A 22,940-nucleotide genomic window follows, 5' to 3' on the forward strand; every position below is an offset into this window, starting at 1 on the left:
TGCTGATGCATAGGGGCACATGTACCCCAATGTTCATAGCAGCACTCTCAACAATAGCTAAAACACGGAAAGAGCCTAAGTGTCCATCAACAGACGAATGGATCAAGAAGATGTGGTTTATCTATACAATGGAATACTACATGGCAATGAGAAAGAATGAGATCTGGCCATGTGTAGCAACGTGGATGGAACTCGAGGGTGTTATGCTGAGCGAAATAAGCCAGGCAGAGAAGGACAGCTAGCATACGTTTGCATGTATAGGTGGATTAGGAGGAACTTAATGGAGGACCATGGGGGAGAAGAAGGGGAGAAATGGTGGGGGAGAGGGAGAGAGGCAAACCATGAGAGACTCTTGAATGTTGAGAACATACTGAGGGCTGATGGGGGGGTGGAGAAGGGGGTGATGGGCATGGAGGAGGGCACTTGTGGGGATGAGCACTGGGTGTTACATGGAAACCAACTTGACAATAAACTATTTAAAAATTAAAAAAAAAAAATGCCAACTTGGATTACAGGATCTTCTTCACTCCTCCCATAAATAATGGCTTGAGCATTACCGTCTAAAAACTGGGCTTTGAAAATGTGGGGTTTTATTTCAAATTGTAAAATATATGTAACAAAATATTTGTCATTATAACCATGTTTAAGTGTATAATCAGAGGCACGAGTTATATTCATGGTGTCATGTTGTGCAACCTTCACCACTGCCCATCTCCAGAACTTTTTCCAACATCTCAGACGGCAACTCTGCACTTGTGAAATAGGAACGCCTCATACCCGCTCCCCAGCCCCCTGGGAACCACAATGCTACTTTCCATCTCTGGGAATTTGAGGATCATGTGGTAACTGACATGGAAAGAAACACTGGGTATGACTTGTGTTGCACATTTTGTTCCCCTTCCTCTGCACTGCCACCCCCCTGCCCCAGCTCGTTCCTGCCTGGCCCCAGCCGTGCACCCCATTCTACCGGGGCTCTGCTTGCTCCTGACCAACCAACGTGAAACAGCACCTCCACCTCCAGCTCGGTCTCGTTGCCCGGTCCTGCCTTTAAAGCACTTGCTGTCCCCTGACACACTAGGTGTTTGTGTTTTGTGTGTGTGTTCTCTGTCTGTCCCAATAGAAAGTAAACTGTTTGAGGGCAGGGCTTGGTTTAGTTTCTGTTTTATCTCCAGTGCTCAGGACAGCATTTGGCATGTACAAGAGGCCCCAAAATATAAATAACAGTCCACACAGCTCTTGAATTGCAGGAGAGCCAGAAATTGCTTTACTTTCTAATTTTAAAACATTTGGAGGGCCCTTTCTAACTTCCTACTGTTTGAATTGTGGTCCTACTAATAGACCAATGTCCAAAGTCATGAGTACTCTAAACTTGTAATGTAGAGAATAAGTTATCTTAACAAGAAAGTCTCTCCAATAATGTTAGGGGTTGACTAAGATTATACTATAAAAATGGTGGGTTTAATGGAGTCTTAGATGTTTCTGGTTAACTCCCTATAAATATCCTCCATGGGAAGTTAAAGATAGGATAATAGGAGTTTTCTTAGCCTCTCCAGGCCTGGGAAGGATGGCTAAAACGATGATGTACTCGCTATTACTTTTTGAATACTTACTCTGAGGCAGACACTCTTAATTGCTCCCCTTTTAGTTTCCGTAGCATCTCTTTCCATCCTCAGCCATTCTGTAGGCAGGATTACTTTATACATGAAGGAACTGGGGACTGGCGAGGGTCAGCATGCAGCCCAAGTGCGCGCAGCCAGTGGCCAGGCAGGCCCGTACCCAGAGCCTGGCCCTGAGGGGCTGTGACTTGAGCCTGTCCTTCCTCCACCTCCTCCCACCCTTCCTGTGAGCCTGCACCTTCTCTCCTCAAGGACGAAGGGGCGCACTGCCACTGCCTTCACCTCAGTGAAGAGAGCTAATTAAATGCCTCCTTCAGTGATTTTATAACTTACAATTTCATTGGTATAATAACTTGGAATGGTTTGAAAGGCTACTTTTTCTTTTGCCTCATGTCTTTCCTCAAAAGGGAATGAAAAACTTCAGCTTACTTGAATCAGAGCCTGCTGTACTCCAAAATGGCCTCCGTGGTGAGGTTGGCACGAGAACAGATTTTTAATTTTTATTAATTTTTATTTGTTGTAAAGCTTACTTATTTTGAGAGAGAGAGCATACACGTGGGAAAAGGGCAGAGAGAGAAGAAGAGAGAGAATCCCAAGCAGGCTCCACACCATCAACATGTGGGGCTCGAACTCACAGACCGTGAGATTGTGATTTGAGCCAAAATTGAGAGTTGGACGCTTAAGTGACTGAGGCACCCAGGCGCCCTGAGAACAGATTTAATTCAAACTACTACTCGATGTTTTCAAACTCACCGCTAGCATTTCTGAGAACATGACTGAAAATGCAGGCTGAAGTGCCCCATTGGCAATGGCACATGCTATTCCCACCACGAAGTAAGGCCATTCTGTTTTATTCAGCTTTAAGACCTTCAGAAAAGACACCGGTGGCACATTTTCATCCTAGAACAAGCACACACATATATCTCTGTATCAGGACAAACTGGTCACAACACAACAGTTACCACCAGAGTTTGTAGACAAAGACACAGCACTGCCCTCAAGGGACTTGCAAACGAGGTGCAGAGAATGACCAGTGTGCCCAGTCTACCAGAGAGTAAGACAGTCTGTTATAAAACATTAACAGTGTCCACTGATCACATAAGGTAATTAAGAGCTGTTCACTCAAGAAGCAGTCTTCATGGTGTGACCAGCCCAGCAGAGGGATGAGATGCAGGACCTGGGAACAAAAGGCTGTAGACTTTTGTCCAAACTCAACACAGGGATGATGTTGGGGTCAAATGAGACAATACCCATAAGGATACCATAAGGATAAATGTCCTTATCAATGTGGGGTATCATTATTAACCTGGGCCTGGTCTCCTCACCCACAGAACCCTATCCAGTGCTGCCTTTTCCCATGAGATGTTCCTAACTCACAAAAACCAAATTAAGGATGCCCCTTTTCTTTTATCACTGTTCCTTGGCAGGCTTCTCCTATTTCAAAGCTTAGCTTGTTTTGGATATTTTTTCCCATTTATTTATTAACAAGCCTTGTTTTATGTTAGTTTTTTTTTTTTTTTTTCCTTTTTTAAGGTGAAGACTATGTCTTTACATCCCTAGAAACTATCCTAGTACCTGGCCCATATCAGATTCTCAGCAAATGTCAAATTCAAGGTCTGCTCAAACATGAAAGATTTAGGTCATATAAACTACCTCTGGAGTCAGAATAGTCTCCTTTAAACTAGATACAAAAGCTGTACAGGGAGTCCCATAGCCTTATGGTCTTTTAAGTAGGTCATTGGGTATCTCTATGCTTTGTTTTTTTTTTTTTAATGTATGTTTCTTTTTGAGAGAGAGAGCCAGAGACTGCAAGTGGGGGAGGGCCAGAGAGAGAGACACACACAGAACCCGAAGCAGGCTCCAGGCTCCAAGCTGTCAGCATACAGCCCGATGCAAGGCTTGAACCCATGAACTGTGAGATCATGACCTGAGCTGAAGTCAGACACTTACCCCACTGAGCCACCCAGGCGCCCCATGTTTGGGTCTCTATGACACAGAGAACTTAGGGGTAGGTTCTACTCAGCCCTCTTTTTTCAAGTCACCCATTTTCTGTTATATTTTACTTTTCTCCCCCATCAATAGTTAGCATTATCTCTAAGTCCTGGTCTCCAGCCTGATAAATGAGCCTTTTCTCAGGCTGCTCTTCAACACACACAAACAGGTCTCCCCAGGTCCCTCTCATCACACTTAATTCCTCCCTCTCCTTGGGCACTCTGTCAAATACTCTTTGATGGTACTTGTGACAATCTTGTTGACTGTGGAGTTTTCTGCCATCCCCTCTTGTCTGTGCAATTTTTCAAGGGAAGTGCTCGTCAGAAATACCAGACTCTGAAGACTTAGCGGAATATCTCTCAAAATAAATGAGAAAAAAACTGGATACTTCCATAGCCAAAAGATGGGGGGTGTTTGTATTACTTCAGATAATGCAACTTCACAACAGTATAATTGTTACTCTCCTTTCCATAAATATACCAATATTAAGACCTCTAAGGGAGCTAGCCCTTGTCATTTCTGCAGTAAGTAATGTTGTGGGCAGAGAAAAATAGATGCAATGAACGATTAGTACAATTAGTTTCTTAAGACCAACACAAGAGTAAAATTCAACTCAACCTTTATCAAGTAATGTGTTTTCAAGCAATCTCTTGAAATAAGAAATTATCTTTTCTTGGAATGGATTCCCCCTCTATTACAAAAGTTTCTGTTGACTTGAATTAATGATATTGCAGGTCTTCAGGTGAGAAGTGTTAAAGAACATACAATTTTGCTATTTCTGGACATTGTCCCCTTCATTGTAAGAGAACCTCAATCTAATTCAGAGTGGAAATGGAAACAGTAAAAAGATTCAATTTTTTACCCTCCCTTGTAGCTAGGTATGGCTGTGGGATGAAGTTATAGCCAATGACCTAAGTGAAAGTATTATATGGAACTTCTGGAAAATCTCTTCATTTCCTCCTACTGTTTGAAATGTGTATGCTATGGTGGGAGCTTCAGGGGCCCTTTTAGATCACGTGGATGGAAGTCACAGGCAAGGATAGTGAAGATAAGGATGAAAGGAGCATGAATCCAAGGGAACTGTAGAGCCACAACCACACTAGCCTTGGGTTTCTCAACACTAAGGCTTTTTTTATGTGAAAGAAAAATGCAAACTCTTCATTTGTTTAAACTGATGTTATTCTGGCTTTTTCAACCCAGACCATGAGAGGTAATCCTCCCTTAACAGAATGTAAATATCAGGCCTTTTACTTTAGACTGGCTTTATCTCTCTGGATCTCAAAGATGAATGGAGCATCTACCTTTGAATTTAAGCATCTAAACACAAAGACAGTGTTTCTGGATCTGTTTTTTCCCCACCAGAAGTCCACTTTTAATTGGCATTGATTTCAATTCATTGTCCAATACATTTAAAAATTGCAATTTCCTTTTTTTCCAGGAAGGGTATAATTCATAGTAGCAATCATCTGTGCCTGCAGTATACTTGTAAGGATAAGAATTTCGATGGCCAAACTATACCATAAAAGATTTAATTTAAGTGAAAAGCTACTTACAAGTTCTTTGGTTTCCACATCTAGGCCATTCTGATACTTTCGTGAATTCCTAAGGCTTTTATGGGTGGAATTCCTGAATATGCGAGATGTCCAGCCTTTGGGGTCCATTCCCATGGCAGCCTTTTCATTACATAGTTCAACGTCAAATTCTTCTGACTGCATCTGGTTTCCTGATGTCTGAAAGAACAGCAAAATGTTAAGTTGTGCACGTGTGTGTCCCCACATGGAGATAACCTCCATGTTTAGAGCCATGGAGCCACAGTGAATATTACATGTGTCATGACTTTTAGATTCTCTAACAGCTTCTCAATCAAAATTAGCTCGAAAACTATAAAGAAATGTTTCAACACATAGAAGTGTGTTAAAGGTTAAAAAAGACAGAAAGTTAATTCAATTTGAACAATATAAAAGTGCTTCCCAAAAACTAAAAGGCAAAATTTTCATCATCCAGAGGGTATATAGTTCTGTCAACATGCAAGAATGCTGGCAACAGGTCATGACTACCACCAAAGGGAAGAAGAATAGAGATATTACCAAGGGCTCATTTTTAAAGCTACAAACAAGGAAAAGCTGGTCACTTCCCATGGGAGGCAATTAAATTGCTTTCTCTGACTCGTGGAGTGTAATCATTTTCTTCCTTGTGTCTTGCTCAGACTCACGTCATCCCAGGTGACCCCACTTGCAGGCTAAGCCTCATTGTCTGCATTGGGCTCAATTCTCTCCTTAAAGGGGCCAAGGGAAAGGTAATTTAAGGATCTCTAGCTCAATGCATGGTGAAGAACATTAAGCCAACCTTGTTGGAGTCTGAGTCTGGCTCTCTGTTTGCTTCCTCCATGTCCCATCTTAATGGGTTACACAGGGCCTGAGTTATTATAGGATTGTCTTGTTCTGGCTCCTCTTCCTCAGGTCCTGTCCCCAAACCTCATCCTATGATTAGTGCCTTACTGGGCTTACAGTAGCCTATTTAGAACTCTGCATATAAACGGACCCTAGCTTTCCGGTTGTGCTTTCCATTCCTGACAAAATACCACCCATGTGCCTGGAACCACACTGCAGTGATATGTTCTGCTTGGTGGACTTCCTCACTTGCTTGTAACTGGAACTGTTTTATACCACCTCCTAACCCAAATCAACCTAAAGCCTCAGATCTTAACTGATCCCTGCATCCTCACTACCATCTGCTTCCACACTGCTACCAAGTTCATTTCTCTTAAGGGCAGTTCTGTTCAAATCACATCCCAGCTCAAAAGTCTCCCACAGGTCCCCACCACATGCTCAAGTCTGGCACCCCAAGGTCTAGCTCATGGCAAGTCAGACTGGACCACCTCTCACGAATGCCTTTTTTCCCCCCTCTTTTTGTCATCTCCATGCTATCAAAGGGTCCAGCTTAAGAGACAGTTCTCCCAATAAGCCCATTCTGATTTTAGCCTTCTATGACCAAATGAACAATCCCTCTCTCTCTCCTGTAATATTTTTTTCTGTGTCCTACCTGAAGCCCTCATTTGGTAGATGCTGAGGTCACTCAGCTCCAAAGTCAAGATGGCCACTTTCTGCCAGGTGATGACAAGTATATATTTAAAACCACAAGCCCTTATTTCTTACACCTGAATGTACCTTTAGCTGTTTTAAATATTTAATTACAAAAAGTAAAACAATAAATGATGAAAGAAAATATAGTGAATAGCGTAAGAACAACTCCAAATCCTGAAGACATGAAGAGAAAAAAAATGATAATATATCTACATAGAATTTTAAAGCTTTTCTATGGTAGCTAAACAAACTACATAGTGAAACTGAAATAACAAAGCAGGAGAAAGATTTCCAATACACGCAGGAACATACTTACTTTTCATACATGGAGTTGTGAGGAGTCAACAAGAATGTCATGAATAACCCAACAGAAAAATGGCCTAAAATAGGAACACTTTAATGAAAGATAAAACACAAATGGCTACTGAACATGTGAAAAGAGGCTCAATCTCATGAAAATTAAAGAAATCTGGAAATCCTGCAAGCTCTTCTAGGCTAGCAAACATAAAAAATAAATACTAAATGGCTGTTAGTGGTTATCAACAGGGTGTTGGATTATGGGGAGTCTTTCAAGATTCAAAAATATTCATGTTTGAATTTTTTTAATGTTTTGATCTTAAAAAATTAGAATGCATTACATTTACAATCAGGAAAATGTTAGGATACATTTAAAAGAAACAACTGGGCACTTAGGTGGCCCAGTCGGTTAAGCGTCCAACTTTGGCTCAGAGCATGATCTTGTGGTTCGTGGGTTTGAACCCCCGTAGGGCTCTGTGCTGACAGCTCAGCTTCAGATTATGTGTCTCCCTCTCTCTCTCACCCTCCCTTGCTCATGCTCTGTCTCTCTCTCTAAAAAATAAATAAACATTAAAAAAATTTTAAATAAAACAACTAAGCATCAATAATCCAACTAATGAAAAAGCAGTGACTATTCTACTTAGAAACATAACCAAGACCAGGTTTTATTAACACCAGGTTGGACTTTGGAACTGCAGGAAAAAGAAACGCTGTAGCTTGAGCATTTGGTGAACCCTCAGGCTCACTGCAGCTCTTTCCTCCAGTTCTGCAAAAGCACCAGCAAATAAACAGTTAAGTAAAGCCTACACCAGAAATGAGAAATGTGAGGGTATCAAGAAAGAGAAGTTCAAAGGGGCTACGAATTACGGATTACGGAATGCCAGAGCTGGTGGAAACATAGGTCATCTCAGTGCACACTCTGCTCGTTTAGCAACAGAGGACGCCAAAACGGAATGATGTACTGAAACCATTGTGTAGTTGGTGACAGGTGTCTTCTATCACGCGACAGCGCTCCATCTTTCACTGTACGACTTCTCCCGGGAACAGAAAGTTATGGAATACGATAGAGAAAGGTCAGGGCTCACCCCTTGGCGGCCTCCCCGCCTAAGTGCCGGTGGGTCAGGGGCATAGACACAGGCCGGCCGGGGAGAAAGCGGCCGCCTCATTTGAGGATCTAAGGTGTCTTCACAGGCAAAACCGCACAGCCTGAATACCCATTAATACAATGAAAACGAAAACTGAATGAAAGGAACATTACACATATTTTTTAAACTACGGAAATGATAAAAATGCTGTGATGGCTAGGCCATACAGAGAGAGGTAATTAGTAAAAACGCTATTACTTACCTTCTGCTAGAAAACATTCTCTGGCAAATTGTGGCAAGAGCTATAACACTTTCCATCATTTCATTTGATAGTTTCACTTTGGGGACTTTGTAAATCTCAGTAACCATTATTTATCGTGCATCTATTTTGTGTTGAGTTCTTTTTTAAAAAAACAGCAGCTTTATTGAAACAATGCGCACACCATAAAATTAACCCTTTTAAAGTGTTTTTTTTTTTTTTAGTATATTCAGTTGCTTATTTCTTAACCTTACAAGCTTGCATGGTAGAGTTAGTATTTTTTTAAACTCTTTATTTATTTTGAGAGAGAAAGACAAAAGAAACGAAGAGCTTGAGCTAGTGGGGGAGGGGCAGAGAGAGAGAATCCCCAAGAGGCTCCCTGCCATCAGATCTGAGTCTCACAAGGGGACTCAATCTCTTGATCTGAGCATGACCTGAGCCAAAATCAAGAGTCAGAGGCTTAACTGACTGAGCCTCCTGGGTGCCCCAGATTTAGTATTATTATCTGGATGATCTGTATCTGAAATGTTAAGGGAAAAAAAACAACAAAAATATACATGACCATACTAATTATGGTTATATTTATAGAAGTATATGCATTTGCTTTGATCTAAGAATCATGTTTATAGAAAAAATATTGGTAGGTTATTTATTTTGCAAAGTAGCACAGGTAAACACAATACAATAGTAATACAAACCAATAATTATCAATATTACCTGTTTTAGGAGCTACAGTGAATGATTTTTTTTTAAAGACATAACTATTCACTTCCTGGAGTCATGAATGTTGCTGATGGTTTTGTTGGATCATCAAGGAAGTGTTTTAACATCACAGAGGACCTCCTCCCACCGATAGAGACCCTGGCATTGCCCTCTCACGGCTGCCACTTCTCCAATGGCCCCTAATCTTATGGTGGAAAAGACCTGCTAGTTTGAACACATTCCCTAGGCAATTATGGATCTCTGTCCTAAGGAATAAATGTAAAACGTTTTTGACATTTTCCTCCTCCCTCACCTTTCTCTCTTCCAGGCAGGATTCATTCGCTGATTCTGAATTCAAGTCTCAGATGCACATTTTAGGTATCTTCCTAAAGTTTTATATTTCTCAGCACAGCATTAGCTGCCTGATAGTGTGCTAACATAAAGAATACTGTATCGAGAAGCAGGAGTATCCCCGGGAGCACATACCTGCATGTTAACAAGCTTGAAATACACCCCTTCCTTCTTCATCAGCTCCCCGTGGCTTCCTTGCTCCACAATGACACCATCCTCAAAGCCAGCGATGACATCTGCATTTCGGATTGTGGATAGTCGATGGGCTATCACGATGGTGGTCCGGCCTTCTCTGGCCTAAAAGGGAGAAGGACAGATGTGGTGCAGTAGGGTTACAATATCAAGGTACTGTCAGTAGCACATAGAGTTAAGCATTTAGATGATGCCTGTGTTTGTGGTTGATAAGAGTAGCTTACCCGGTGTGATTAGGGCTCATAGGCATCCTTATCTATGAAAGGTTACAGGGACACTTGAATTCTGGACCAGAAAGGAGGCCAACCCTTCCAGTATGAGGATGGATAATTCTGGAAGCTCAAAGTGTAGGCTTAACAAAGCAAAACAAGGAAAGGCTTGACCCTTCTCAAGTGTTTTTATACTTGTCTGAGGAGCCCATCTTGTCAGTTATATGATCCTCTAGCACTTTAGCAACAACAGGTTGGAATTGTTGTCAAATGCCACCTTCTCCAGGGCTCTTCTCTAAGGTTTCTTTTGAAGTGCCTGATTTCAGTTGTAATTCTGATGGGCTCCATGCAGGCAGTTTAGGTGAAAATGTAGTTTGAGATCAGGACAGTTTAAATTATAGTTCAAAGACCATCAGCCTCACTATCTCCAGAGTGGGTCCAATAATTGCTTTTTAACAAGTGCCCCTGTTTGGCCCCATGCTAGAATCTACAGATCACCCCAGTAGGTAGTTCAGTAAACTCACATATTGGCTTGGTGGGTTGATCAGTGGGCTTTTAAACCCTGGAAAATGCTCATCAAATTATTCATGTTATGTCCTTGATAAAGGTTATTCTTTTTGATAGATACTCATTAATTCTATTAAGATCACACTTTCTTTTTTTTAATGTTTTATTTACTTTTGAGACCTAGAGAGACAGAGCATGAACAGGGACGGGGCAGAGAGAGAGAGGGACACAGAATCTAAAGCAGGTTCCAGGCTCTGAGCTGTCAGCACAGAGCCAGATGCAGGGCTTGGACCCACGAACTGTGAGATCATTACCGGAGCCGAAGTCTGACACTTAACCAGCTGAGCCACCCAGATGCCCCTAAGATAACACCTTCTTAAGACCACTTCTATTTTGAGGCAGTAAAACTACATCATTAGGATGGTGATTGGAGTAAAGCTTAATTCATCTAAGTAGTTAAAAATACAAATTAAAATGATAGCCTAGATTCATAATAGTCAAAAAGTGACAGCAATCCATATGTTTATCAGTTGATCAAAGGATAAACAAAATGAAGTACATTCATACAATGGAATATTATTGGGCCATAAAAAAATAAAGACATTCCGATGCATGTTTGAAAATGGATGCACTTTGAAAACATTATGTTAATATCAACAATAGCCAAACTATGGAAAGAGCCCACATGTCCAGTGACTGATGAATGGATTAAAGAATATGTGGTGTATATATACAATGGAATATTACTCAACCATCAAAAAGAATATACTCTTGCTATTTGCAATGGCGTGCATGGTGCTTGAGTACATAATGCTAAGTGAAATAAGTCAATCAGAAAAAGAAAAATACCATTGATTTCACTCATATCTGGAATCCAGGAAACAAAACAGATGAACATATGGAAAGGGAAAAAAGAAAAAAGAGGGAAGCAAATCATAAGAGACTTCTAATGATTAAGAACAAATTGAGGGTTGATGAAGGGAGGTGGAGGGTGATGGAGTAAACGGGCGATAGGTATTGAGGAGGTACTTGTTGTGATGAGCACTGGGTGTTGTATGTAAGTGATGAATCACTAAATTCTATTCCTGAAACCAACATTATACTACATGTTAACTAACTAGAATTTAAGTAAATACTTGGGAAAAGCTAGAAAACATTATGCTAAATGAATGAAACCAGTCACAAAAGATCATGCATTGTATGATTCTATTTATATGAAATATCAGAATTAGGCAAACCCCTAGAGATAGAAAGTAGATTAGTGGTCACCAAGGGCTGGGGTAAGTATGGAGTGGAGAGTGACTGCTAATGAGTACAAGGTTTCCTTTGGGGATGATGCCAATCTGCAATTAGATAATGGTGATGGTTGCAAAACCTAGTGAATATGCGAACAACCACTGAATTGTACATTTCAAAAGGGCAAACCTCATGGTATCTGAATTACATCTCAAAAAAAAAAAAAAAAGGAGCAGCATGAAAATTCTGGAAAATAATTTAGTGAGAGGGAAATACCTCCACCAAATACTACACCATTAAAACCTATAGCAATTAAATTAATAAAATCCAGGGGAAGCTATCACATGGATAGGCAACTTGATCAATAAAACAAGATAGAGAGTCCAGAAATAGACACAAAACATTTAAGAATTAGTGTATGATAAATATGGCACCGTCTAGCAGCAGGGGAAAGGTGGAATATACAATAAATGATATTGAGTCAACTGTGTAGCCTCCTGGAAAAAAATGTGGGTCTTTCTCTTTCCATCCTTACACTAAAATTACCATCTTCAACTGTGTTTAATTAAGTATAAAAGAGTTAAACCATAGGAAAAGCAGAGACTAAAGCATTGCTCTATTGGACAATATTTAAGACTGTCCGATTATTAGTATGTAGGCCCCAACAAGGCATTAATAAATATTCACTGATGTGGAAGTTGTATGGTCCATGTGTGATAAGGCACATAAGAAATAACTTGATCAGGGGCGCCTGGGTGGCTTAGTCGGTTAAGCGTCCGACTTTCGCTTAGGTCGTGATCTCGCGGTTCGTGGGTTCGAGCCCCGCGTCGGGCTCTGTGCTGACTGCCAGCTCAGAGCCTGGAGCCTGTTTCGGTCTGTGACTCCCTCTCTCGCTGACCCTCCCCTGCTCACGCTGTCTCTCTCTCTCTACTAGAAATAAATAAAACATAAAAAAAAAAAAAAAAAGAAATAACTTGATCATTCTAATCATATTCATGATACTAATAACAGTGATATGTAAATTGCAAACAGTGATTATGTTAATATTATGGTAATAATAGGTTGATACTATCTGAACACTAAAAAAACAACCACCCAGAGGGATTACAATCAGACTTGTGAGTAAATGATTGGTGTGCAGGAGAAACAAAGGATGTATTGGTCAATTTAAAAGTTAGCAACTGTCGCCCTACCAAGAAATTTTCACCGGAACAGACTTGACACAAAGAGATTTCTTTTCAGAGCTCTTAGATGTTCCAATGATGAAAAAACACTGGCAAATAAATATCCAAGATTCAAGGACACCAACTATTAAGAAATTTGGACCTTCTGCTAATTTTGGATGTGCAGGGATGAAAGGCAGGCCCGAACAAAGGGAGTACTGATCCATTAGCTTTTCTGGAACTGCTAAGGGGGAAAAAAGAGGTGGAGGGAGGTACATAAAATGAAATCTTTGGAATCATTTGATAAAATCACACAGGCTATTTTTCATTTTTCTCTTGCGCCTCCTGTATGATAACACTGTGAGTAGGAGAGGCACGTAGGTATGAAATCTTGTGGTTAATGATTTTCTTTAAAAAATCAAAACAATAAATCTTCATATGTATTCTTTAAGATCTTATATTGAAAAACCTATAGTATGTTTTGATAAATAGTCACTATTTATGGAGTCAAAAGCTTATGCGGCCATTCAATTTTTTTATGTTGACATGTATGATTTCAATGAGCTGGATCATGGTAATCAGTCAATTTAGTAAATATTTATTTAGGATCTATTATGTGCAAGGCAGGTATTAAGTATTAAAAAGATATAAACACAGGAGTACCTGGCTGGATCTGTTGGTAGAGCATGTGACTCTTGATCTCAGGGTCGTGAGTTCAAGCCTGGGACAGAGCTTACTTTTAAAAAAGATATAAACATGAACCACTCAGTAATTTTGCTTCTTAGAAGATTTATTCTTTCCAGGGAGAGAAGGCACATAAATAAATAAATAACTACAATAAGGGGGTGCCACACATGAGGTACTGAGAAATGTAGAAAGGATCCACAAGAGGAAATTATTCTTACAGGATAGGTAATCAGGAAAGAATAACAATAGATAAAATAGTGTTATATCCTTACACTCCTCAGAGGAAAGATGATAAGCTACAAAATTCAACTTTTTATTGTTAAAATGTAGTTTGTACCTTAGTATGACTGGCCCAAATGATTGACTTGTATCACTGGGGTGGTGCAATAATGAAGGATTTCCCTGTTAAAGATATGATTTTTGTCTGCAAAATATATTTGCTTAGTAATTTTGCAAAGTATGGAGCCAATTAAGTAGATTATAAATTATTCATAGTAACAATGGTACGTTAAACATGGCCACAAACACTTTGTAGGCACTCCCATCCAGAGGGGAAGTGTGTTTTTCCATTTCCTTAAATCAGGGAGGTCTTGTGACTTATTTTGACCAAATGAATATGAAGGAATTGACCCTTGTGCAATTTCCAGAACTTGGACTTCAAAAGGCTTTCCAGTTGTGTGTTTGCTACCTTGAAACCATAGTAAAAGGAAACCTGTCTAATCTACTGGAAGATAAGAAGCTTCTTGGGGAGAACTGAGCTGCCTCAGGCAATAGCCATCACCAGCTAACTGCCAGGCACAAGGGTGAGGCCATCTTGAATGTTCCAGCCCAGCTGACTCTGAGTAGCTGCTTGAGGGAGACTAAGCAAAACCAATAGAAGAATCACACCATCCACTTCACTAAGTTTTGGCTTAAAGCCCAATTAGTAAAGGGGCGTTTGGGTGGCTCAGTCGATTAAGCGTCCCGACTTCGGCTGAGGCCGTGATCTCGCAGCTTCTTGTTCGAGACCCACGTCAGGCTTTGTGCTGACCACTCAGAACCTGCTTCGGATTCTGTGTCTCCCTCTCTCTCTGCCCCTCTTCCACTCATGCTCTGTCTCTCTCTCTCAAAAATAAATTTTAAAAACATTAAAAAAAAAGAAATACTGTTAGTAAAGACGAGGAGAGAAGTAAGGAAATTGCTACTGGAGCCCAGAAAGAGGGTTACCTGCATTATGTAACCTTGCAATAATTGAAAAAGAATGTTTCCTCCAGTAACTTGAAAGAAAGTTATTTTATCTACTGAACTTGTACCTCTAGCTAAGAAGTTTCCAGAGATCTCTAAACAGAATGTCGAAAGTGCCAACTGGATTCTACAGGCTGTATTTTATAAGGTATGGGAAGAGAAAGGTGAGCTAAAGAAGGATCTATTTGGTTTGCAAGGTGAATTTAGAGGAAACATAGAAGACCCAGTACCTGTTTGGTTGGAAAATGTATCATTAACCATCTAGGGAAATGAAGCCAAAGATCAAATCTCCGAAAGATTTAATGTACATTCTAGTAGACACCTGCATCTACATAAAAGGGCTTCTACGACTGTTGAGTAAGGGTTTCCTCATGGCAGCTTCCTATACAGCCCACAGTAGAGAGAGGTTTATTTTGGGGGAAAAAAGTTATAGATGTGGCTTTGGGGGCTTGTGTGAACCACAGTCAGATTCCGAGCAAACTCAGTTTTTAAGAGAATCCATCATCTTGGACTGAAAGAGACTGAGAAAATTCAAACTACAAAGAGGGCTGTAGGTCCGAAATTTCTACAGGCAGAAAGCATACCTAGAAAGCTAATCAGTGGCAGACACAGGCCATTTCTTACTGAAAAGGAAAGGCCACTCAGAGGGAGGATCTAAGAGCCCAGAGGGTGGAGCCCAAACCAAGAACACTCCAGTACTGGGGACAGAATTGGGCTTTAATCAAGGACCATTCCTTTACCCTGGAGCAGTGGGGTATTTGGTTACATGCACCTGACTGCATTTCAGAATTGCTATGGACCAGTAACCACTGTTATATGCTTCCTGTTCTAATTTTTGAAAAGAGCAACTACCATTTTCCCATCCTGGCATCAACAGGCCATGCTGGGTGTATGTGTGGAAGACAGCTTGTCTCTTTCATTCACCGATCTCTGGATAAAGATGAGGTTAACATAAAGAACTCATCCATATCTGGACCATGTACAGATCTTCAGATACTAGACTTTGAACCGGAGGTCAGATCTGCATGAAAATTTTGAGGGTATTGGGAAGAGGTGAATTCAGTTTGCACATGGGAGAAATGTAAATAAATGTGGGAGAGGGTGTGCTGTGGAAGATTTAATATGGTCACAGATTCTTTACAGCTCACCCACCAAGAGGTAGAATCTATTTCCTTCTTCAGTCTGGGCTGCCTTGTGAATTACTGTGACTGGCATATCATGCCAGTGACACTGTGTAAGCCCTGGAGTCTAAGCCTCTAGATGTCTTCTGCCTCTGGGTACAATGTCCTGAAAATGCGATGTAAGGCAGCCAGGCTAGCCTATTGCATGAGTATTAGTATGTGTATGAGAAGCCACATGAGATGCCCGCCGACTGCCACCATGTGAGTGTGGCCATCTTGGACTGTTTTAGCTAAGTCAACCTTCCATGTAAATGCAGTCATATGCTCAGGTGAAAAGAGCAGAAGATCCATCCAGCCAATCTGCAGAATTACGGTTTTAAGTATGAATTTGGGATGGTTTGTTATGCAGCAACAGGTCGCCAACTCACCAATTACCTAAATTAATAATAATCACGGTAGTGGTATTCACCATAATAATAGCATCAGCTAACATTATCAAGTGTTTCCCATGTGCAAGGCATGTGCTAATAACTTTACATGTAGTACTCATTTAATCTTTTCAATCATCCTATGACATTACTTCTCTCCCTCTCCCTAATTACTTCTGCAGTATCTCAGGCTTAGAGAGGTCAGTTAATTTGCCCAAGGTCATGCAGCTAGAAAGAGACAGAGCCAGGACTCCAACTTCAGCCTGTCTAGTACCAAAGCCTGTGCCCTTAACCCCTCACCAAGCTGCTAATAGCTTTTCATGGAGATTTAAAAAAAAATTATGAGTGATTTATCACCTATTTTTAAAACCTAAAAGTTTATGAAATGGGGAGTGTAGGCCATAATCCTAGAGAATACAAATTGCTAAAATTGAATGAAGTGACTTGTCCAACTATGAATTAAAACCAGCAAGACCACAATTTTTCTGAAAGTATCCATATCACAAAAAAATAACATCCAATAATTTTGTTCTTTTAGCACAGAAAGTGCTAATATATTGAATATTTGTATCCTAGAAAGTATTGGGACCTGGGCTCTAGGGCTGAATGGGACTTTTTGCCGCATAAGTATCTTTCTTATCCTACCTGACTTTTCCTGAAAAAGTCTATGTCAACAGATAAATGCCCTTTGAAGTTAATTTTTGTTTTAACATATGCATAAAGAAATAATCTCCTGCTTTCAGTCATGCCTGATTAACCAACCAAATACCAGTTTCCCATGTATATTTTGATTCCTTAATATTGAGACTTAACATACATGAAAGCAATATAATTCAATGCAAGAATTTGTGTGGAACAACTATAATCTCAATCATTATTAGAGTAAGTTATATGATATAAGCCAAAATATAAATCTGATAAACTGGGAAGCATTGATTAACTACAGTTGATAGCACACACAGTGTTTACTTAGGATTCAGGTAGAAATTTTCTGGAGAAAGTAAGATACACACAACTTGTCTCTAAAATTGCAAGAGGTAGTTTGGATAGAAACTGTTCAGTGGCTTGCACATTGATTATTAAACTTTCTCAAACCAAATATATTTGTAATACTTATGTTTCTGAAACCCATTTATATGGTGTCATCTGATTCTGATTATTATACCGTGTTGTTAGTACAGAGGATAGCAGCACTGACCACAAAAGTGTCCCAACATAAGGTTCTTCCTGTGAAGCTTCAGCTTTTAAAAACGATAGTGAGGACTGCCTGGGTGGCTCAGTCAGTTAAGCGTCCGACTTCGGCTCAGGTCATGATCACACGGCTCGTGGGTTTGAGCCCTGCATCGGGCTCTGTGCTGACAGCTAGCTCAAAGCCTGGAGCCTCCTTTGGATTCTGGTTCTCCCTCCCTCTGACCCTCCCCGGTTCATGCTGTCTCTTTCTCTTTCTCAGAAATAAATAAAACATTAAAAAATTTTTAAAAATTTAAAAACAAAAATGATAGTGAGAGATTCAGGAATACCTGAGTTGGGCACATGAGCTTAGCATCTTTCAAATGCACTGCTTTTTTATGTGTTTAGACAAACACACAAATTGAACTTTATTTCCTTTTGCCTTCATGAATAAAGATAATGTTAGTGCCTACAAAACAAGGCAAGTTTCTGAGCTATTTTTCAGCTGGACCAGTGTCTAGGTAACAAGATTTTTCTCTGTACATTTTAACACAACTACTTTCTGATCAAAGCAATAGCCTATGTGCGGGAAGTAAATGAAGCCAAGTGGCAGGTGGCATAGACCTGGAATTGGGCACCGTGCACTTCGGTCAAAGCAAGCCAGTTAATGGGCCATCTACCTCTCTTGGCAATGTGACTTGACAGAGGGAAATCAATAAAGCCCCAGGAGAGAGCTTCACTTGCTTTTATGTTTATGCTTTTCAATCTAGACTCGCAAAACACTGGCAAGAATTTCCAATAAAGCTTCAGTTTTGCTGGTGTTCAGGGTTGACTGACCTTATCCAGGGCTGCCTGTACCTCTGCTTCACTTTCGGTGTCCAAGGCTGATGTGGCCTCATCCAGCAAGAGGATCTTGGGGTTGCGGACCAGGGCCCGAGCGATGGCGATTCTCTGTTTTTGTCCACCACTCAGCTGGGCCCCTCTCTCTCCAACCAGGGTGTCAAATTTCTGCAACAGAAAACATGGAGGAGTTCCTGATGTATTTTAAATAGAAAAAGCTAAGGAGTCTAGAAATTCATGAAGGCAACACAGAGCTTCATTTTGACTACTGTAATGAGTCCTAAATTATAATAAAATCAATGAATACTGAATTCTAAAAAACTACTTACATACACTCTGTATAAAATTTTATAGGATTTATGTACCAGACTGCCAATATAGCCCCAACTGAATAAGTTAAGAGACTTGCCTAAGCCAAGTTGGACAACCTTGCATTCAAACATTATTTAGTTTAAACTTTGAAGAAAGAAGTCAGACACATGAAGTCAAATTCTAATGTCAAGGGCAACTACATTACTACAGTCTTTACCTGTGGTAGTTTCATGATAAACTCATAGGCGTTGGCTTCTTTGACAGCTTTCTTTATCTCGTCCATGGTGACATTTCCACGGCCATAACGAATGTTTTCAGCAATTGTGGTAGAAAATAGCACTGGCTCCTGACTCACCACTCCAATTATTTCCCTGAGATACCTTACATTAAAGGTCCTAATATCCTGTCCATCTATATTGATCTGAAAGACAGAAATATTTCCATTAAATGCCTAATTTATTATTTTTTTAAAAAAATTCTTTTTAATGTGTATTTTTGAAAGAGAGAGACAGAGACAGTGTATGAGTGGAGGAGGGGCAGAGAGAGAGGGATATACAGAATCTGAAATAGACTCCAGGCTCCAAGCTGTTGGTACAGAACCTGATGTAGGACTCAAACCCATGAACTGCAAGGTCATGACCTGAGCTGAAGTCAGATGGTTAACCAACTGAGCCACCCAGGTGCCCTGTTTCCATTAAATGCTTTAAATCCATCTGACATCCAAAGCATCAAGACTCTTTAATTTGTTACAAAAAGTCTTAGCTAACATTTAACTTATTTAACTTATTGTGGGGGTTAGAAATGAGAATTAGAAACAAACAGCAATGTGCAAAAATAAAAATAAAAAGTATATTTATTGGGGTGACTGGGAAGCTCAATCAGTTGAGTGTCCAACTTCAGTTCTGGTCATGATCTTGTGGTTTGTGAGTTCGAGCCCTGCGTTGGGCTTTGTGATGACAGCTCAGAGCCTGGTACCTGCTTCAGATTCTGTGTCTTCCTCTCTCTCTCTGCCCCTCCCCTGTTCATGCTCTGTCTCTCTCTCTCAAAAATAAACATTTAAAAAAAAAGTATATTTATTATCTTACACATACAGTTTTTCATAGATGGATTATTCTCCACAGTGATAGTAGGTTATAGATTTTTGGCATGCTTTATTTTTTGCTTACCATTATTTAAATTTGATTAAAACATCCACTTATTTACTTAGTGTACACATCATTTTGACAGCATTATGATGTTTTACTATATGTAATATACCATAATTTACTTTAGCATTTCTCACCTGCTGGATATTTGGCTTCTTTTAAGGAACACGGAAGAAAAATCAGTGAAGTAGAGAGTTACCAGGCTGAAGAGTATGATTTATCTTTTTCTCTGATGACAATTACTTACCTATGCAATGACTGGTATATGTTGGGCATGGGCACTTACTATTTGCTGAATAAAGGTTGAATGAACAACACTCTAAAGAGTTTAATAATTTACAGTGTCAGGAAAAATAAATATATCTGCTTTTTTTTTTTTTTTACAATTTACTAGCTCTGAGTTTTATCATTTTGTTTTTTTCTAATTAATAAGTGCAAGCTGGTACCTTATATTTGCTTTGTTTTGTATCTATTTATAAATGAGGCTGGACATATCTTGAAGCTTTTTACAAATGCATATTTATTCTCAAAAGATTTTCATGTTCGTATCCTACTATAGATCCATATTAATTTCTCAAGTATTAAATATAATAGTTTCACCATATATATCACAAATCATATTTCTATTTATTGTTTTCTTTTATTGAAGCTTTACTGATTTTTATGGAAGAGAAATTTAAGGAAAAATTAAATGAATGAATTATACCACTGGACATTTATTATTTGAGTAGTAAGAAAATTGTCCATCATGATGTAAACAATGAATATCTCTGAGTTATAAAATTTCTGAAGATTTTTTTAGGAGTGTCTGGGTGGTTCAGTCAGTTAAGCATCCGACTTCGGCTCAGGTCATGATCTCATGGTTTGTGGGTTCGAGCCCCACATCGGGCTCTGTGCTGACAGCTAGCTCAGAGCCTGGAGCCTGCTTCAGATTCTGTGTCTCCCTCTCTCTGACCTTCCCCTGCTCACGCTGTCTCTCTCTCTCTCTCTCAGGAATAAACATTTAAAAAATAATAATAAATAAATAAATAAATAAAGCAATGATAATCAAGGCCGTATGGCACTGGTGCAGGGGTAGACCTATATATCAATGGAATAGAATCTAGAATCCAAAAGTAAACCCATATATTTATGATCTACTGATTTTTCACTAGAGTTACAAAGACATCCTATGGGGGAAAAGTGGTCTNCTCTCTCTCTGACCCTCCCCTGCTCATGCTGTCTCTCTCTCTCTCAGAAATAAATAAAACATTAAAATTTTTAAAAAAATTCTGAAGATCTTTTACTGTTGACATATAAATATAAAGTATATATATTACTCCAATAATTATTTTATTTAAAATTTTTTTATTTTTTGAATTTTAACTGGAGGCATGAACTCATGACACTGAGATCAAGAGTCATATGCTCCACTGGCTGAGCCAGCCAGGTGTCCCTATTCCAATAATAACTTTAAAGAAATTTTCAAATGTGTATTTTTAATGGTTAGTATTTTATGAGGCTCTTTACAAGGCTCTTTATTTTTACACTTGAACCAACTTAGAGTTAGCTTTAGCAAACGAGGAAAGGATTATGTTCCTCCTTAGTAATATCAGATTTTTCCAAAATGTGCATTTTATTAAATTAATTAAATATGTAATTCATGGACCTAAAACTTTGTATTCATTTCTGCCATCTCAATTCTATCTCAATGCCTTTTAATGTTTTTTGTTTTTCTTTGTAACTTGTAACCTTCTGTTTTCGTAATTGTTGAATTACAATATATTTCAGTATCAGGTAAACTCAGTGTCCTAAGGTTGGTATAGTTGAGTAAATCTGAATATATACTGTGGGCTAGTGCTGTATTAAAATTAAATCTACTGATTTTGATAATTGTTTTGTGGTTGTGTAAGAGAATGTCCTTCTTAGAAAATATGTACTGAAATATTTAAGGGTCAAAGGACATGATGTCCTTAATGTAGTCTCAAAGGTTCAGAAAAAAATACATGTGCATGTATGTTTCTTATATATACACAAGCACATATGGAGAGAGAGAGAAGACAATAAAGTAAAGGGGTCAAAATATCATTAGTAAATGTGGGTGAAGACTCTATGCCTTATACCTTTTGTTGAAATTTCAACTTATTTTTTTTATTTTTTAAGTTTATTTATTTATTTTAAAAAAGAAAGAATGAGAGAGCACAAGTAGGGTAGTGGCAGAGAGAGAGAGGGAGAGAGAATTCCAAGCAGGCTCCACATTGTCAGCAGGGAGACTGACGTGGGGCTTGAACTCACAAACCACAAGATAATGACCTGAGCCAAAATCAAGAGTCAGACACTTAACTGACTGAGCCACCCAGGTGCCCCTGAAGTGTCAATTTATGGGAAAGTTTTTAACAGGCAAAAATATACCCTGGGTTATTAATGTCCCCCATGTCCCAGAAGTTTTTTAAGAGACAATCCCACTTTCCCCTGGAGATATTCCAACATTTAAGAAAATTCAACTATCTTTGATGAACTTAATTACTGTCCTAAGATTTCTTGTGATCTTGATTATCAGCTTGTCAAAAAATGCTACAAGAAATATTTTTGACCAAACCTCAAAATTCTTTGAAAATAACAGTCTCCGTGGTCTGGATGCCTAGTTATGAAGTGCTCACTGAGAAAAGAAGAGAGAGCCATTTAGCTTCTTTGGCTTTTTATCATCTTGCATGTTTTTGTTAAACCAGGCCAAGTGTTTGAAGCCATTATCTAGATGCATTGCAAGTCTATAGCCTTTTTACTAAAATTGATTCACATGTGAATTTATTACTAAAAATACCCCCACTTTTGGGGCGCCTGGGTGGCTTAGTCAGTTAAGCGTCCGACTTTCACTTAGGTCATGATCTTGCGGTTCTGAGTTCGAGCCCCGTGTCGGGCTCTGTGCTGACTGCCAGCTCGGAGCCTGGAGCCTGTTTCAGAGTCTGTGACTCCCTCTCTCTCTGACCCTCCCCTGCTCACGCTGTCTCTCTCTCTCTCTCTCTCTCCTGGAAATAAATAAAACATTAAAATAAAAAATACCCCCACTTTTGAAGGGCTAATTGGTACCCAGCTTCCCACTTTGGAGAACCTGGTTCTTCCCACTTACCATACCCTCATCAGGGTCATAGAGCCTCTGCAACAGCTGCACTGTCGTGCTTTTCCCACAGCCGCTGTTCCCAACCAGGGCCACCGTCTGCCCGCTCTGAACCTTCAGGTTGAGGCCCTTCAAGATCTGTGAAGAAAAAGAGAGAAAAAGAATCACTTCACAACAAAATCCTAAAAGAGGACTAATTTGATTCAGTTTTAAATTTGAAAAAAGTA

At 39.5% G+C, this 22,940-nt stretch overlaps 1 protein-coding gene across 3 annotated transcripts in view; it reads right to left on the bottom strand.

Moving 5' to 3' along the window:
- Positions 1–22,940, bottom strand: part of ABCB4 (ATP binding cassette subfamily B member 4) — a 76,942-nt gene that overhangs the window by 30,596 nt on the left and 23,406 nt on the right. For all 3 annotated transcript variants that reach the window (XM_039219985.1, XM_039219984.1, XM_039219983.1), the window contains exons 11-16: positions 22,726–22,851; positions 18,692–18,895; positions 18,160–18,330; positions 9,521–9,682; positions 5,162–5,338; positions 2,370–2,516 (exon numbers count right to left, since the gene is read on the bottom strand). In XM_039219985.1, the coding sequence (XP_039075916.1) occupies positions 2,370–2,516; positions 5,162–5,338; positions 9,521–9,682; positions 18,160–18,330; positions 18,692–18,895; positions 22,726–22,851 (987 nt within the window). The remainder of the gene's footprint in view (positions 1–2,369; positions 2,517–5,161; positions 5,339–9,520; positions 9,683–18,159; positions 18,331–18,691; positions 18,896–22,725; positions 22,852–22,940) is intronic.

This window comes from Hyaena hyaena, unplaced genomic scaffold (genome assembly GCF_003009895.1).
Source record: "Hyaena hyaena isolate Hyena2069 unplaced genomic scaffold, ASM300989v1 scaffold_858, whole genome shotgun sequence".
Classification (NCBI taxonomy): Eukaryota; Metazoa; Chordata; class Mammalia; order Carnivora; family Hyaenidae; genus Hyaena; species Hyaena hyaena.